The 18,232-nt window shown below is 51.1% G+C and overlaps 1 protein-coding gene across 4 annotated transcripts in view; it reads left to right on the forward strand.

The window, feature by feature from the left end:
- Positions 1 to 17,854, forward strand: part of PLEKHA4 (pleckstrin homology domain containing A4) — a 44,430-nt gene extending 26,576 nt beyond the window's left edge. For 3 of the 4 annotated variants that reach the window (XM_080976123.1, XM_080976124.1, XM_080976122.1), the window contains exons 7-22: positions 657 to 920; positions 1,107 to 1,668; positions 1,768 to 1,845; positions 2,649 to 2,750; positions 3,666 to 3,734; positions 5,183 to 5,263; positions 5,371 to 5,520; positions 7,199 to 7,297; positions 8,509 to 8,611; positions 8,760 to 8,842; positions 9,642 to 9,755; positions 9,860 to 9,992; positions 10,943 to 10,998; positions 12,357 to 12,518; positions 13,405 to 13,573; positions 14,140 to 17,854. In XM_080976123.1, coding sequence (XP_080832249.1) covers positions 657 to 920; positions 1,107 to 1,668; positions 1,768 to 1,845; positions 2,649 to 2,750; positions 3,666 to 3,734; positions 5,183 to 5,263; positions 5,371 to 5,520; positions 7,199 to 7,297; positions 8,509 to 8,611; positions 8,760 to 8,842; positions 9,642 to 9,755; positions 9,860 to 9,992; positions 10,943 to 10,998; positions 12,357 to 12,518; positions 13,405 to 13,573; positions 14,140 to 14,705 — 2,791 coding nt within the window. In that variant the 3' untranslated portion in view covers positions 14,706 to 17,854. The remainder of the gene's footprint in view (positions 1 to 656; positions 921 to 1,106; positions 1,669 to 1,767; positions 1,846 to 2,648; positions 2,751 to 3,665; positions 3,735 to 5,182; positions 5,264 to 5,370; positions 5,521 to 7,198; positions 7,298 to 8,508; positions 8,612 to 8,759; positions 8,843 to 9,641; positions 9,756 to 9,859; positions 9,993 to 10,942; positions 10,999 to 12,356; positions 12,519 to 13,404; positions 13,574 to 14,139) is intronic. The other variant, XM_080976125.1, reaches the window with a different exon arrangement.
- The last annotated feature ends 378 nt before the right edge of the window (positions 17,855 to 18,232 follow it).

Here is an 18,232-nt window from a genome sequence, read left to right on the forward strand (position 1 = left end):
AGGACCACATCCAGCAGCCGAGACAGACGCCCACTGTGGGGAGGAGGGCAAAGCCAAACGTAGGCAGTGTCACTCGCCTTTCAACCATCGCCTTCTCTCTCCTTCTGCCACTCCCGCCATCGCCCTCTGCCTCCCCACCCAGCAGGCTGCCCAGAGAGGGACAAGTTGTTGTTGCCAGACGCCCAGACTCGTCACTTTGAGATTAGTTTTGAAATTAGCCTGTGGACACCCTTATCCTGGGAATGTGGGGTTCTGGATTCATGGGTTACCCAGAAGCAAGATGGGCGAAATGGGGCGGTTAAGCCGTGAGCTTTTAAGCAGCCAGCTAGGTTGCGGTGCAGGCTGGTCCATTAGGGCGAAGCAAGGCCTGGCCCCACCCATCTCAGCCTGCCCACAGCCACTCCACATCTGCCTTCCTTCCTTCCTTCCTTCCTTCCTGTCATTGACTCTCTGGCGCCACCTACTGTTGGGCTCCCTACATTCTGCCCTACCAGTCTCAACAGCCACCACTGTGAGGTTGAACGCTGGGTGGGGTTGGAGGGGGAGGAATCTTGATCTCAAACTCTCTGCGGGCAAAGGGGAAGGTCATTGCAGGGGAACCAGGCATCTGGGCTTTGATACAGTCTAAAAAAATCTCCCCTTCTGCCCCGCCTCAGCAACCGGAGGGGTCTCCAAAGCCAGTCCCCATCCACATGCACCAGCTTTGAGGACGTCACACTCACACAGAACGACTACGCCAAAAGCGCAGAATCCCTGGAGATCGCCCGTCTCTCAGAGGCACACGACGCGGAGGCCTCGTCGTCCGACAGCCTCCACGTGCAGGACAGTCAGCAGGGGACTCCGCGGCTCGGGAGGACGTCGTTGTGCAGCTCGCTCAACGGCGGATACAGCCACATAAGGAAAGAGCAACCAGATTTAAGGTAAGTTGGTGGGTGGAGAGAGAGGGAGGGAGGGAGGGAGGGAAGAACCAGTTTTCCACCAGGGGGCGCCGTGGGGAGCTAATGATGATTGGCTCCCACAGGTGCTGTTGGGGTGGGACTTGGATTGTCATGTTTGTTGTTTGATTCTGTGCCTTCCTATTTTCTTCCCTCTGTTTCCATTGGCAGCTCCCTGTCTTCCCAGACTCACGGAAGCCCCTCGCCCGTCATCCACCCCAAGCTCTCCTCCCGGCCGCGATCCCCCTCCGAGAGCCCCACGCCTTCCTCCCCATCCCGGACCCCTCAGCCTTCCCCTCTGCTTTCCATCCGCTCCTCTCGTTCCTACTCCCTCCCCCTGACGCCTGCCGAATCACCTCAGATACCCGACGCCCGCCAGTCGCCCCCTCGTGCCCGCAGGAAGCCCCCGAGAGCTGCTGCCGCTGCCGCACAGGCCATCTCCTGCGAGGACCTGTCCTCCGCGGCCTCCCCAAGGGGCCTCGGGCGCCCCAACACCCCCATGGGGCGTGTGGACATTGCCCCCGGCGAGGGCCCTCCCAACAACCCCTACGCCACGCTGTCGCCCGCCACCAGGGGGCGCACCCTGACGCCTGCTGATCGGTATGACGTGTTCCCCTCCTCCGAAGACCCCTATGGCAGGCGTTACGCCCGGAGCCCTCACCACAGCAGGGCCCGGCCCGTGGGCGAGGAAGGCCTGGCGCCCTCATTGGCAAGGCAGCTGCCGCCCAGCAGAGTAAGTAGAGGCTGCGGCACCAGTGGGCAGGGCAGCTCTGAGTTTGGGGCTTATCTTGACTTTGATCCACCCAGGCGCTAACCTTTCCTTTCCTGCCAGTTTGTAGACCGAGGCTATCTCTCCCCGCCATCTGGGACGTCCCGTGCTCTGGTCATGTCTCGGCTACATGGGCGACTGGTGAGTACCGGGGGGCTGCGTTCTCCATCTTTCCCGTTCGCCATGGTCCTCCTCTCCCTTGCCTTCCTCTCCCTGTGACACGGAAACAAATGAGTCTGCTGGCTTGAATGTCTCTTTCCTCGCTCGTGACCTGGGCTGTGTGTACCCTGTACTTAACGTTTCTGAAATCCTGAGCCAAAGGAGTCTCAATTCTGCAGCAGGAAAAGCTCGATTCTGCAACTTGCGTAAATTATTCAAATTTTGAGCTACAAACTTGCTTCCTTTAAAAAAATGAAAAGAATTTTTTCTTTCCATTTTTTCCAGAAAGCTGCATTGTGCGGCCGATATTATATTGCGCAGTCTTTCTGTGCAATTTGTGGCATACCCTGTTTAGGGAAGTTTTTAATATTTGATGTTTTATTGTGTTTTTAATACTCAGTTGGGAGCCACTCAGTTGGGAGTGGCTGGGGAAAACAGCCAGATGGGCACGGTATGAATAAATAAACAAATACTATTACTATTATTATTACAGTCATACCTCATGTTACGGCTGCTTCAGGTTACGTGTTTTCGGGCTGCGGACCGCGGGAAACCCGGAAGTACTGGAACGGGTGACTTCCGGGTTTCGCCACTTCACGCATGCGCAGAAGTGCCAAATCGCGCCTGCGCAGACGCGGCGCTTCAGGATGCGAACGCTGCGGGTTGCGGACGTACCTCCATCACGGATTACATCCGCAACCTGAGGTTCCACTGTATACCACACAGTCCTGCTCATGAGCTTCCCTGGCTACTCTCCCTAACACTTGCCTTCCCTTTCCCTACAGATCACTCCCCACTCTGCCTCCTCCAGCTACCTCCACCTACCACCCCTGCCCCCCCTGCCTAACCGGCCCACCCCTGGGAAAAGGACGTCCTTGGGAACCACGGTATGTGATTTCGTGCTTGATCCTCCCTTGAGTCTAGGACTTATCAAACGTTGGCTTAGCAAAAAGAATAGGCTGGCCAGGAAAGAACAGCAGCACATTCTCTGAGCTCTGTTTTAATACCAAATTGTCCTCCTGTCTGTCGTGGTTAACACTGGGCTCCACCATTTCCCCCCGTTAGCTTAACATTGGATTGAACAGCCCTTGAAGTAGTTAGTCTTGAAGCCATGGGCAACTTATCCTGATAAATACGCCCTCTTAATGCTGAACACATAAATGTCTTGGGCATATTTAATTTTCATTTTTAAAAAATATATTTTTTATTAGTTTTTCCATTTAACAATATATAATCACATCATTATTATCCACTTTGCCTCTCTAGCTCTTTCTAGCCTATCGACTTCCTTCCCTCCCGCCTCATGGCTTTCGAGATTAACCTTTATATCATAGCACTTTATGCATTTTCCAATTCTAATTACACTCATTACAAAATACCTCAAAACTTAAGTAAATATAAAAAGGGAGAAAATTTCTCATTACAAGTCTTCAGACAACCCTGCTAGTGATGTTTAATCACTTACAGTGATCTTTCAATTATCGTATAAATTTACTCCAGTCCTTTTGAAATACTTGATTGTGCTGGTTTCGGATTCTTCCCGTCAGCTTTGCCAGTTCCGCAAAGTCCATCATTTTCACCTGCCACTCTTCTTTCATTGGCACTTCTTGTTGTTTCCATTTTGGGGCTCAAAGAATTCTTGCTGCTGCTGTTGCATACATAAACAGTCTTTTATGGGCATATTTAACTTTCGTGGTGCAAGACACTGGCATTTCTCCTAGGAAACCATGTGGGAAGTTCAGGGGCTTCTCCAGCCGTGCCTTTGCATGCTCTTCACACCAACCATTTCTCTGTCTTTCCAGTGCCGGACTCTGGTGCGAGAGAGGAGCATCCATTCTGCCGGGGGGCAGCGGTTTGAAAGCGACACTGATGTACGCACTTCTGTTTCTTCTCATATCAAGGGTTCATTTGTGTGTTGTTGTTTTTTTTTAAAAAAACTTTTAAATTTATTTGCATCCAGCTTTTCAAAAGACAACTGTTGTTTTTTGCAAAGAGACTTAGGAAGCATAGAGCGTAAACATCACTTTGAGCAGGGGCAGGGGAACCTGTGGTCCTCCAGGTATTTACTGGACCAGGGATGATGGTAGTTGGTAGTTTAACAGTATCAGGAGGGTCACAGGTCCCTGCATCCTTGACTTACGAGTAGATTGAGACATTCTTTCATTTATGGGTGAGGGAAGAAGGAATGCCTCATTTATAACACGGTGTTTGAAAGCTCATTTTTGAAATCTCTTGCAAAATAAGTAACTACTTCCAAGAAAACAGGGTTGGGATCCACTGTGGGGGTCACTGCAAAATAATTAACATTAAACTGGGTTGGAATCCACTGTAGGGTCTCTGCTCAATGCTGAATTTACAGAGAGTTAGTTCTACAGCTTGTTTTATTGTCACCTGTGCAGCTGTCAAGAACACCCCCAGATTTTTGCCACTTTCTGTTTACATTTTCAAGCAAAAACCAACTCAGAGAAGTGCCTCTCTTCTGACACTCAAACAAAGGCTTTGTTTGAGACATTTTACTACACACTGAAATTGGCTAAAGGTGGAATAATTCCCCCCAATAAAACTGTGTGCATCGGTTTCATGCTGCAACACGTCAATTTTCTAACAGCATTAGAAGTCGCCTGGGGTTTTACAGGGTGGGAAATCACCCTGTAAGTCTGGATGTGCCCAATGTTTTGTTGTCTTGGGTGAGGTCAGGACAGTCAAAAAATAAAGTGCTTTTTCACACAGTGCACCGTTGGACTGTGGAACTCACTCCCACAAGAGGCAGCGAAGGCCACCAAGTTGGGATGTTTTTAAAAGAGGATTAGATACATTGATGGAGGGCAAGGCTATCAACACCTACTATCCCATGGGCAGAGTGCAGTTGTGCTCATGTCCTGCTTGTGGGTTTTATATGGCCTCATCCAGCTCTCCTTATCATTTTTTTGAAAAAATCTGTCTGAATTAATTTGGATCTCATTTTTAGTCCAGTAAGAATTTGAGTTTATTAATTTAAATGATTAACTGACTGGCCTTTGGAACGCTACGTTGTTAATAGCGTAACCCATCTCTGATTTGGAAGCTCTCAGAAAAAAAGAAAGAATCTCACCAGGGCTGTCTTAAGCATATGCGGTGCCAGGGTGCAGGCTCTTCCTCGGACTCAACTCTCGGGCCCTGGACTCTCAGCCTGGCGCCCCTGAGAGCCTGGCGCTCTCACAACACCATGCCAAACATTTGTCCCAAAGTGGGTTTGCCTGCTTTTATAAAGCCATGGTTGTATGTGCCGCAGCACCCTCTGGTGGCTTCTCTTAGAATTGCACCCCCTTTCTCCTTCTAGGCTCTCTTGACAAAACTTTGCGGCCAGGACAAGGTGCTTCGTGGTCTAGAAGAGGACACGGCACAACTCCGGGCTGAAAAGGTATGACTTACTTTACCCCCATTTCCTCTTTCCCTTCCTCCTGCTATTAAACCGGCCATCTGATTTATTTTGGCTTAAGTTGAAATGGTTGGCCCTTTTTTTTACAGGAGCGGATTGAGAAAGCCTTGGAGGTGACACGCCTGAGGCTGGAGGAGTTTAAAGGCCAAGACGCCACGATGGAGAAAATCTGCTACCAGCAGAGGCAGCTGCAAGACGAACTGGTGCAAACCCGAGCTCGCCTCTGCGATCTAGCGCTGGTGAGTTGCTTTTATTCCCATGCTGGGAGGCTGAGCTGAGAAAACACTGTAGCCAGGGGTGAAGGAAGGGGCATGTGGTGGGGGCGGACCACCCCGGGTGTCACCACAGAGGGGATGACAAAATGCCAGGTGGCACTCACCACAGGGCCTGCAGCACGCCCGAGCCATACGTCTCTCCTGGGAGAGACGCAGTGGCTTGGGCGCATGCAGGCTCCACACTGCCCAAACGGTCTGCCCGCCGCCTCCCCCCTCAGCTGTAGGGCGGCTGAGTGGGAGGAGGCAGACAGACTCCTTGGAGGCCCCACAGAGCGTCCTGCCCCAGCTGGCCCCACCCCTGGGCACAGGGCACACACTCCGCCCCAGGCGCCCAATCGGCTTGCTCCGCCGCTGACTGTAGCCATAACCCCTGAAGTTTAGGTTGAAGGGCTGTGCTGAGAGAGCGATGGGATGCTCACAGTAGCTGTGCAGTGACTAGTTCTCGCTTAAAAAGGTAAAGGGACCGCTGAGCATTAGGTCCAGTCATGGCCGACTCTGGGGTTGTGGCGCTCATCTCGCTCTATAGGCCGAGGGAGCCAGCGTTTGTCCGCAGACAGCTTCCGGGTCATGTGGCCAGCATGACTAAGCCGCTTCTGGCGAACCAGAGCAGCGCACGGAAATGCGTTTACCTTCCCGCTGGAGCGGTACCTATTTATTTACTTGCACTTTGACATGTTTTCAAACTGCTAGGTTGGCAGGAGCAGGGACCAAGCAATGGGAGCTCACCCTGTTGCGGAGATTCGAACTGCCAACCTTCTGATTGGCAAGCCCTAGGCCCTGTGGTTTAACCCTCAGCGCCACCCGTGTCCCAGTTCTCGGTTAGTTCTCGGTTAATACTACAGATCAGAGATGAGGCAGAGGCTCCTTTCGGTTCCCTGTCAAAATTCCTCCAAGTTGCAGCAAATTGCCCCCTCTCACCTCCTTCAAAGCCAAATTGAGAACCTGGTCACATGAGGAAGTCTCATACCCCAATTGCCTTGCATACAGACTGGTTGGACTTTTAAGACTTTTTTCCGCACCTGAAGTTGACCCCGCGTAGAGCAGGGACTCCTGCCTTTGATGCTAACTTTTTTCTTTCAAGCCCCTCAGCCCAATGCTCAGGCAACACCCTCCCACTGGAGATACACAGCAACATTTTGTTGCTGTGCCTGCTTTTCCTTTCTATTTGACCAATGTTCAAAGGTGCATGCCCGGTACTTAGAGGGCCAGAACTTCTGTGGAGAAGAAGCAGCAGGCTTACAGAGACCCCCAAGTTTACAGAAGTCCAAAAAGCTTTGGGCATAAATGCATATTGGGGGCACCCTCAAGATAACCCAACAAGGACTGAGAATGCCCAGTGGCCACTGACTGCTGAGTGACTATTGTTGTTGTTAGGGGGCAGTTGCACACAGAACGGTGGGTGGGAATGGATGGGAGCACTCCATACTGCAAGATTTTGTTGCAGATCTCGTGTGTGTGTGTTTTCATAAAATATTAGGCAGGAGGCATTAAAAATAGCATCCTTCACCTGAAGCGGTATAGCCCACCCAGGATTCTACGACCACATTCTGCAGCAGGGGTTTACCAGGCCTTATCTGCAGTGAATCAGCACTTCGTAAGGGATCTGGATAAGCCGCTGAGTCTTTGTTCTTCCCCAACTCAGGACAGTGAACGAGCATGGGAGGATTACGCCGCCTTGGAAAATGACCTGCAGATGGTGAAAGGCTCCTTGGAGCATATCCGGTCTGTGGGGCACCCCCAGGTATGTGCTCCCCATTTCCAAACCTCTCCCTACCACTTTTTTGTGGTACTTTGCAAGCATTCAGGCTGTGCATAGTTGCTGCAAAAAAGTGACAAAACTCCAAATTCTGTACTCTGAGAAGTCAGGTTTTGTAATCTGAGGACTTTGTGCAAATAAAGACAATTTTGTCAACCGTGCATACATATATATATATATATATGTATAAAATCTGCCTTTTAAATTTACCCGTATTTTTCGCTCTATAAGATGCACCAGACCACAAGATGCACCTAGATTTTGGAGGAGGAAAACAAGAAAAAAAATATTCTGAATCTCAGAAGCCAGAACAGCAAGAGGGATCGCTGTGCAGCGAAAGCAGCAATCCCTCTTGCTGTTCTGGCTTCTGGGATAGCTGGGCAGCCTGCATTCGCTCCATAAGACGCACACACATTTCCCCTTACTTTTTAGGAGGGAAAAAGTCTTATAGAGCAAAAAATACGGTATTTCTTTTTTTCTGCTGGGTGGGTAGGAAGATGAGCTGTCCACCAAATATTAAAGTCCTCCTCTTCTGACCTGTGGAAATCCACCTCAGTCTTCATCCTGGCCCTGTATTTTCTGGGATTGATGTCTATGTCTGCCGCTGCCAGACAGGCTAAAAACTTATTCAAAAATTTTAAAAAATGATAAAAGGCATTGAGTCCGTGCTTCGTAACTGCAACCTGCTCAGTAGTTGGTGAAATAATCCAAGCCCAAAATGGTCTTCCTCAGAAATAAATGGCAGGGTTGAGATTGTGGAATCACTGCTAGATTTTGCTCATGGCTCTGATCTGGAGGTAGTGTGTGTTGGGAGGTGGTGGAAACATGGTACCCCAGGTCCACAGCTCAGCAGCAGAGCATCCGTTCTGCATGCACAAGGACCCAGGTTCTGCCCCTGGCATCTCCAGGTAGGACTAAGAAAAACCCCTACCTGAACCCTTGAAGTAAAGGAGAGAGAGGGAGCTTCAGGCCAGACCTCTCTCTATCTGTGACTCTTCCCCAGGCCACGCCCCTTACCAGACCTGCGTTGCTGAGCTGGGAATGGAAAAGTCCTGCCCCAAATCCCGCCCCCCCCCCGCCCTGGTGTCAACAATCCTGAGCTATGCAGGTTGATGGCCTGCCTTGGTTCAAAGCAGCTTCCTATCTTTCCGCACTGATTCCTGTTGCCTCCACCTGTCTGATCCTTTCCTCCTTAGGACCAAGTAGCTGCCCAGCAAGATTTGTGGAGGATCCACGACATCCTGGCAGGACTGAGATCCAGCCCAGCCAACCACCACGCCCTAGAAAGCAGAAGATCAGGTGCTGAACGCAATACTGTCCTAGGAGCTGGGAGCCGGCAGCCCAGGAGGAGGAGGAGGAGGGAGGGAGGGAGGGGGGATATTTAGCAGGCGTTGCCCCTTATGAGTCTGAACCTCTCCATTGTAACATCTGAACCTCTCCATTGCAGGTGTGTCTCCAGCTACCACCCCAACCCTGGATTCTCATCTGGGGCCAAGCCACACATCCCAGCAGCTTTGTGCAGGAATGGAGGTATGGGGTTGGTCTCTGGGTTCAAATGGTACAGTGGCTTCACCATCGAGACCTTTGGTTCCAAAGCACTTTGAAGTTAGGGGTTCTGTGTTTTAATTGTGGGTGTTTTTGTATTTCAATATTGGTGCCCCTGGTTTTGGTAAGCTACTTAGAAGCCCATTTGGGCATTAAACTGTGTGTGTGTGTGTGTGTGTGTGTGTGTGTGTGTGTGTGTGTTTATGTACTTACTTTATGGCTAGATAAAAACAGTCATACCTCATGTTACGTTTGCTTCAGGTTGAGCGTTTTCAGGTTGCGTCCTGGAAGTACTGGAAAGGGTTACTTCCAGGTTTTGCCATTCGTGCATGCGCAGATGTGCAAAATGACGTCACGCGCATGCGCAGAAGCGGCGAATCGCGACCCGCATGTGTGCAGATGCACAGATGCGACTCACGTTCTTTTCAGGTTGTGAATGGGCCTCCGGAACAAATCCCGTTCACAACCAGAGGTACCACTGTAATATTTATTTCATGTACACAGCTTCATTGTAAAGACAAGCTCAAACAGTTTACAAAAATAGGAAAAGCAACTGACAACAACAATTTAAAACTTTCATAAGTTAAAACAGCCGTAGACTAAAAACGGACTTAAACTTGCATCAGCAATCTGGGTAGGCTTGTCTAAACAAGATTGTTTTTAGCAGGTGCTGAAAAGGGAATGGTGAAAGTACCCGCCTGACAGCTGTCTATCTATAACACACACAGGCAGACGGAGGATGCATCACTAATAATGTTCACTCTTTTTCTATGGGCGCCTGAAGGAGTTTGAACCGTCTCCTCCTCCCAAATCCACCCTGTCCTTCCACGAATCCACCACCAGCCACTTGCCAGCCACAGTGGGCCAGCTGGACAGCCCTCGGGCAGGGAATCCGCCTGTAAGTTTCTGCCCCAACAGCATCCTCAGTTCCCTCCTTGCAGCCTTGCCCACTTTCTCTTGGCAGCGACTGAGGTTCGCTGATGTTGTGTTCTTTGCCAGCAGAGTCCACCTGCTTCCTGCAGAGGGCAACAGGGGTCATCACGGCAGTCGGATGCCACCAGGCGACCTCGATACAATTCCTCCGGGGAGCCCGCAGAGTCCGAGAAAGTGAGGGCAAAGGATGTGGTTGGTCCAGGTAAGTGAGATGCGGGAGGAACATGGATTTACGTATAAGCTAAACAAGTTATAGCTTAGGGCCCCACTCTCTTGGGGGCCCTCAACAAATTTAAAGAAAAAAGATGGATGGACATTTCCAAAATATAAGATAAAATAAAAAATAAAAAAACCTACATACAGCAACAGTGTTTTGTGTTGTTTAGGCTCCTATGATGTAAGTAATGGGCTGTTGGCTGCTCCCTAAAATATCACTGGTTTGCTTATGTCTAAAATAGGGTGCCTACATTCTGCATGGACTGGTTGCATGGCAACAAGCTCTAGATACCCATTGGGTCCATAAATTACCACATGGCATATATTCAACTCAAAAAACAGCAACAATTTGTTGTTGACAAAGGACAGCTGGACATATAAAGGGCCCCATTACCTTCAGTAGCTTAGGGCCTCATCAAACCTAAATCCGGCCCTGCACACACACAGGGTGCCTTCTCAGGTCTCAGGTTTCAGTGTGGGTTGACTTGGGTAGTTGACATTTGCTTCTTAACCCAGGGTGTGTTTGGGGCACTTCTGATTAGCGAGAAAGATGGATCCCTTCATTCTTTTCACAGCTTTAGTTGTGAAACTTTGGATGCTTTAGGTGAGATTGGACTAGATGACCCTCCAAGTCTCCCGATTCTATAATTCTATGAACTCTTACTTCCCTTTTGAATTACCCACCATTCCCTTTCCCCACCCACTTTCAGAGTACTGCTTTCCCATTGGTCAAGCAAGGATTCCGCCATTAGTGCTCACCATTGGTGGCTTAACCTGCCCTGATATTGCCACAGAGTGTGGTGCATAAGAGCTGCCTTTTGAGTTGCGTTGAGGGCCTATCCCTGCCAGGACAGAGGTGGGAACTAGGAGAGAGAAGCAGAAAACTTGGGTTTTGCACCCTCTGAATGAATGCTCTGTCTCCCTCCTCCTTCGCAGATCACGGGAGCCACATCAGCAAACTCTGTGAAGACACTGAGCACAGCATAATCAAGGTACGCGGAGGACCCTCAGAATCATGGCAGCAGAAAATCTATGCATTGCAGGGGTGTGGTGCCCCTCCAGATCTTGTTGGACTACAACTCCTATCATCCCTGTCCATTGGCTGGGCTAGGCTGTCTGGAGTTGATGGAAGTTGGAGTGCAAGCACCTCTGGAGGGCACTGTGTTGGCTATCCCTGTTCTAGTGCACGACAGGGGAAAGGAAGGTTTTGTTTTATTACTTATTAATATGTTTATGCTCTGCTTTCCCTAAAAGGTTTGTAGTGGTTTGCATTGCAAAAAAAACACAATTTAAGTTTCACGGCTCCTGTTGAAACTGGAGCGGCTAATCGACATCTTGCAGGTGGGTGGGTCTGATCCGGGCCCCCAAGCAATACCCCGGGCCTGACTCTTACCTATTTCAACAGGCAGGAACCACCAAGGGAAGAAGGCTAAGAGCCAGGGGGTTAGCAGTGGGGTGATGATGATGAGTGGGCAGAGGGAGAAGCCTGGGAAGAAGAGGTAGAGAGAAGTTCAGAATCGGATGCTGAAGCAGGAGAGGAGTCCTGCTGTTGTAGAAGCCAGGGTGTCTCCTCCTCCTGCTGTAAAAAAAAAATTCCCTCCTCCCTGGTCTCCCAGAACCAGGAGAGGCATTAAGAGGGAGGAAGAGAGGTTGGCTTCATGCAGGCGCCGTCTCTGATTGCTTGGGAAAAGCCCTGGAGAGGAAGGAACTAATGGCTGTGATGAGGTGGGGACTTTTACTCTCAGGAGGGACTGCTACAATCATTAGGCCTGAGACTCAGGCAAGACTGTGCAGATCATGTTCTTGCTAATAAATAGTTAATTCCAACTTCAACGGTGTGATATACTGCCAGCTCGCTCCTGAGAACAGATAAGAAGGGAGGCCTCTAGGACTCTTGGGGTGTACCACGTACACTTCAGAGTCTGAGAAGGATGGCGGGATGCTGCGAGAGAATGCCAGCATGGCTGAACACTGGCAGTAGCATATAAGCAGTTGTTGAAAACAAAATCCCATTTGTGGCAAAGGGAGGGACCCGGAGACCGGCGTTGTGTTCTGGTCTGATGCAGGATCCCACTCAGAAAGCAGCAAGGCTGCCAGACCACAGATAGCTCCCAGTGAGCAGCTTGCTCCGACAAAGGTTGGGAGCAGGCTGAGGCCTTGTGAGTCCAGCAGTCTGCTCGGGGGCCTGATCCTGACTCAGCTCCCTCCCGGTGCCCCTGCTGCCTCCGACTCCGGATCACTGCTAGATTCAGGGGTCATGAATCTCAGGGTCATGAATGAGGTCAGGTATCATAAACGAGGGCCACTGGTCGGCGGCATCTCCTAACCCCCGGTCTTGCGTCATGTCTAGGTCGTCCCCACAGAAGCGGTCGCCTCTCGCCGGCCTCGCATGAGTGCCCAGGAGCAGCTGGACCGGATGCAGAGGAACCAGGAGGCCAAAAGGAAATCGGAGGCTGCCCAGCCAAACGCTCTGGGCCCCTGGCGAGACTCTCTCAAGCGCGGGTCCGGCCGGGTGGGTGAGAAGCCTTTTGGAGGGGAGGGGCCAAGAGGCAAGAGCGAGGTCTCAGCCATCTCCTACAGGGAGGCCCCACGTCCTTGACCCTGGATGTCTCGGGACAAGGGGTGGCGGTATGGTCAGAAGGGCAGATGCCTGGGGGGGAGGGGAGCTGCATCCAGTGGGAAGTGCTTGAGGGGCTGGGTTCATCGTTTTCCTGACAGGGAACAGGTGGGTAATGTGGCTGGGAAACAGATACAGTGGTACCTCTGGTTAAGTACTTAATTCGTTCTGGAGGTCCGTTCTTAACCTGAAACTGTTCTTAACCTGAAGCACCACTTTAGCTAATGGGGCCTCCTGCTGCTGCCGTGCCACCAGAGCACGATTTCTGTTCTCATCCTGAAGCAAAGTTCTTAACCCGAGGTACTATTTCCGGGTTAGCGGAGTCTGTAACCTGAAGCGTATGTAACCCGAGGTACCACTGTATACCTTTGAGTTCTGTAAGAGGGAGAGGGAAATCTCATTGCAGCTGGAGCGTGGAATAGGAAAGCCAGGACTCCTGGGTCCCGAGAGAGAGAGAGAGAGAGAGAGAGAGGGCTTGGAAGGGCTGGAGCTCCTCCGGCAGTGGTGTGAGATGCCATTACTCTGGCCAAAGAAAGGCTGAAATCAGGGACTCCTCCTATTTTATGCAGCAAAATAGGATTGTGTGTGTGTGTGTGTTTTAGAAGAGTCATCCACATCTTTAATTAAAACCACAGGGATGGTTATTATTTTCGCGGTGTGCTTAAGTTCCAATTTGGGTTGGTGAACGAGGGGAAGTGCTCTGACCTAAGGGGGCCGGTGGGGCCAGAACAGCCTTGTTCATGCCCCGTTCCCCTTCCCCGTGATTTAATCTCTCCTTCAGCCCCTCCCCAATACCCCCCCTGAGCCATCACCCAAGGAGGGCGTGCAAACTGGGGGACTCAAGCCTCCTCGATGCCCCCCGACCCCTGAGTGGGAGCGACAGCGAGTAATCCAGCTCTCCTACGCCCTGGCGACAGAGGCTTCGCAGCAGCGGGGGAAGCGCATCGCAGGTACTAGGAGAGGCAGTGGTGGCTTTCCGGGGTCTGTGGGACGGGAGGGTCAGGTAGTCAGGGGGTGGGACTCAAATCTATTTGTCTGAAACATTTCTATTCTTTCTTTCTCAATTCTCAACCTCCCCCCCCCCCAAAAAAAACCCCATCTTCCAGCTGCTGCTGGGCCTGATGGTGTCCCTGCCCTGTCTTCTACTGGAACGCAACAATAGCAGTAAATGCCAAGCAGCCCACTCCATAATGTACCGTATTTTTTGCTCTATAAGACGCACCTAGTTTTTGGAGGAGGAAAACAAGAAAAAATAATATTCTGAATCTCAGAAGCCAGAACAGCAAGAGGGATCGCTGCGCAGCGATCCCTCTTGCTGTTCTGGCTTCTGGGATAGCTGCGCAGCCTGTATTTGCTCCATAAGATGTACACACATTTCCCCTTACTTTTTGGGAGGGGAAAAGTGAGTCTTATAGAGCAAAAAATACGGTATATGCCAATATCTCCTGTTTGCTGTGTACAGAATTCAAATGTCCATGTGGTTGATGGGAATTCTTAATGTCGTCTTTCTCCCCAGGAAGGACCAGCTCTCACTCCTCCCTAGACGATATCCCTGTGTCCCATGAAAGCCTGAACCATCATGGCCTCCCCGGTGACAGCCCCTCCAAAGAGCCAGAGCTCCGTGGACCTCTGCTATCTGAGCATGACCAAACAGCTGCTCGGAACTCAAGCTGCCACGATAACTCCAGAACGGCGAATCAGGGGGCACCCCACGCAACCAATCGAGTGCCGGGTGCTTCAGAAGCATCCGATTGGCCGCCGCCTCCTCTTCCCAAGGAGGCGGGCCATTTAAAGCCCAAGACTCTGCAGTTGGAGTCGCACCTGCTGGAACCAGCCAATGAAGAGCTGCCCCTGGTCAGTGGTCCTCCCTGGGCGGCGCCTTTGCCTCAGCCAACCAGCCAGCACCTGTCTATCTCCAGAACAGCCAATTGGGCATCTGAGCAAAGCCTCGTGGGCGGGCAGGGTGCAGCCAATGGTAGGTGCCTGAAGTGGAGGAGCGAGAGCCAGTCCCGCCATGTGGTGGCCTGCCTTGGTGAGACAGCGCAGCCTGTCAGGGTCACCCTGGTAAAATCCAGCTTTTAGCTCCAGAGGGTGGAGGACCAGGATTGGGGGGGGGGGAGTGAGGAAGCCCTGCTGCGTGGCTCCATCTTTCTCTAACAGGGACAGGGCAGAAGAATAAGTTCAGTCCCATAGAGTTGGCAGGCTCAGAGCGACAGTTTCCATAGGAATATGAGAAGCTGCCTTATAACAAGTCATGCCATTGGTCCATCTAGCTCAGTACTGTCTACACTGATTGGCAGCAGCTCTCCTGCATTTCGGGCAGGGAGTCTTTGCCAGCCCTATCTGGAAATGATGAGGATTGAACCTGGAAACTTCTGCATAGAAAGCAGGTGCTATACCACTAAGCTACGGCCCTTGCAAGTCTTCCACTCCTTTTTTTGTAACTCTCCAACCCTAGATAGCATCATAAAAAAAACTTGTTATAAATCCCAGGGATCAGAACCGCAACACCGCCCCCCCCCCGCTCAAAGCGCATGCACTCACACATATATGAACATGTTACACGTGTCTTTGCGCAGAAGGACATGAGTCTGGCAAGATGCACCATTCCATCGCTATCACGCTGACTTGCACACACAAGTTTAGGAGAGTATCTTCGACGGGGTTCATTACTCTCGTCTTCTCCTCCAACAACCTTTGCAGGATGAGAGTAGTGGGGGACTTATACAATGGCATGACTGTGGAAGCACAGCCGGAATATGGGGGTCCTGAATTCAAATCCCTGAGGCAGAGTGGCAGAGTTCTCAGTTGTTCCCAGTTTGCCTCAGGAGACCGTGCCTGAGGTCAAGCTACTCGCCCAGTCTCTACAATGAGTTGGTAGCAGAGATGCTTCCCTTAATGCTGTTCTGGACTATAGCTCCCATCTGCCCCAGCAGCATGCTTCTGGTTGGGGTAGATGGGAATTGTAGTCCAAAACAGCTGGAGGGCATCAGGTTGGAGAACGCTGCTCTAGGATGTGGCAGGTGCAGGTATTTATTTAGCCCTTCCCAGGGAGAAGGCCGGGGGAATATTTTTTTCCTAAAGAAATGAAGCATCTGCGCTTATAGATGCATAACTGCTAGTTTATGATAGGAAACACACACTCAGGCGGCCATATCCATTCATGCCCGTCTTGACACCCTGTTTGCTCCCATCAGGGGAGCCAACTTGAATAAAATATTGTGGGGGCCCGGGTAAGCCCCGCCCCACATAATCAGTCAAATGATGCAATGCTCACACCATTTGAATGGGAATGCCAATCAACTTTGTTGGGGCCTGGGCCCCCTCAAATATTTTATTGTGGGGGCTGGAGCCCCCACGGCTCCTGGGAGTGGGCTCCTATGGCTCCCACAGATTCACATCCACCCAAGCCCATTCCCTGAGGCACCCAATACGGCTAGAGCGCCTTGCTCCATGCAATTTCAGCTCTGCAGCTTAAGAACTTCAGAAGTTACTGGCCTACAAAGATGGTTTAGTTTTCTTGTTCACAAACACCTGTGGTCTTCATCAGTGCACACGGATTGTCATCTTGAAAGAAAGACAACCAATTCTTTTCTTCCAGTTTACCTTTCCTAGTTGCCTGGAGGTGTTTAGTAATCGCCACAAGCGATCAGAGAAGGGGCTTTGTAAAAGCCTGTGCTTTTGCAAGGCCAGTGAATTTAGAGGGCAAGGTGAACATCTAGGCAGGCAGAGCAGCTCCCCCCGAAGGTGAGTAGGAAACACATCAGGTTCATGGGTCTAGGGAAATCTGGGTTTCCAGCATTTATTAGGCTACATTTGCACAGGCCCTCCTTTACAGCAGGTGTTCAGGGTTTTCTAATGCTCTCCAGCCCTTAGGTTGTATATTGGGCCAGGGTTTCTTTTTTAAGAAAAAGCACATGCCAGCAATCTCCCCTGCTCCGCAAATAGTGAATGCATCCTCTGCCTCTGGGTGATTCAAGTTCCTAGAATTGTACAATGTTGGGTGGGGAGAAATGAAGGTGTCTATAATTGGAATGTGTACATTAGGGAATAAGAAGGGAAAGCAGAATGTGAATAGCTTTAAAAGAGGATCAGACAGATTCATAGAGGAGACAGCTATCTTATGGCTACTAGCCATGACAGCTAAGCTTTGCCTCCACAGTCAAAGAGAGTGATGCTTTTGAATGTCAATGGCTGGAAAACACAGGAGGGGGGAGCGCTGTGTCACTCACAGGCTTCCGGTTGGTCACTGTGAGAATGGGATGCTGAACTGGCTGGGACACTGGCCTGATCCAGCAGGGCTACTTCTCATGTATTTGTGGAAGGGGAACGGTTGGCCGAAGGCAGTGATGTGAGAGGCACCGTGGAATGCCTATCCAAGCCAACGCAGGGGGTGGCGTATGAAGGTTGAAAAATTCCTGCTTAAAACAAGGCCCTCGCTTTTATGCCAGGGCAGCCAGGATTTGGCAAGGGTTAGGTAAGTGTGGCAGTGTGGGCTGCACAAAGCTAGGCAAGGGCACATCCTGGAACAAAATTGCTTGCTGGGGAGTCAGAGAGAGAGAGACGCAGCTCAGAGGGAAAGGGAGAGTGGATTGGGCAAGGTGATGGGGGGGGAGGGGAAACTGCAAGGGAAGAAGAGGGGTTGTATCAGAGGAGAAACAGTGGGGAGAAGGACACTGGCTGCTGCAGAATTTGGAAGGGAGACGGGGGATTTCAGTTGCTGAGGTGCCCAGATAAGGTGCCCTGCCAACGCAGGACGCTGCTCGGTGGGTTAACTGGTGAATCGTAGCCCTGGTGGGCAAGTCCACTGCTTTGCCAAGGTGCCCTGGCCCCAACACCAGCTCTGTTGCCAGGCTTGTAACCCCGCCAAGAAATGCAACCCCTAACGTTCCTGGATGGAGACTTCGGCATGGTGAATTAACAACCGGAAACCCAAAATCAGGACTGTGAAAGCAAAATGCTGCGACCCTGGGCCTGCCCCGGGGAGCTCAAGGGATGCCGGAGCGACGCAGCTTGAACGAGGGATCCCTGCGGTAACACCCACCTGCACGTCTGCCAAGGCAACTGCTGCATCTCAGCGCTTGGGGGGGGGGATTCCCTCTACGAAGACTTGCTTCTCCCCCAAAGGAGGCAGCTTCCATCTCCCTTTGCATTTTAACACTAGCAGCTGCCTGCTCCCCATGTGTGAAAGATTCCAGTTCGTATACTCAATAAAAGATTAACATGATATATATCCCGGAGTCTGCCTGACATATTTATTCCAAGGCTACCATGCTGAAATTTACTTTGAGTGATAATGCAAATGCAGAGAAGTGACGGATGCAGGGCAGGGACGGGGAACCTGTGGCCCTCCAAATGGACTACAACTCCCAGCATCCCTGGGCTTAGTTTTTTATGGATTATTGAAACTGCCAGCCCTCCAGGTGCAGTACAGCTACAACTCCCATCAGCACCAGCCAGCACGGCCAATGAGCACATCCCTGCAACACTGATCTGTTAAGGGGCAGGAGGGGGTCCTGCAGGGAACTTGTGGGTGTTCCTTTTCCATTAAAAATCCTGGGCCTGCGACTGAAAACAAGCAGTAGAGTTAAGCACCTCTTTAACCTGGC

The sequence above is a fragment of the Podarcis pityusensis genome, assembly GCF_964106645.2.
Source record: "Podarcis pityusensis genome assembly, chromosome: 13".
In the NCBI taxonomy this organism is placed as follows: Eukaryota; Metazoa; Chordata; class Lepidosauria; order Squamata; family Lacertidae; genus Podarcis; species Podarcis pityusensis.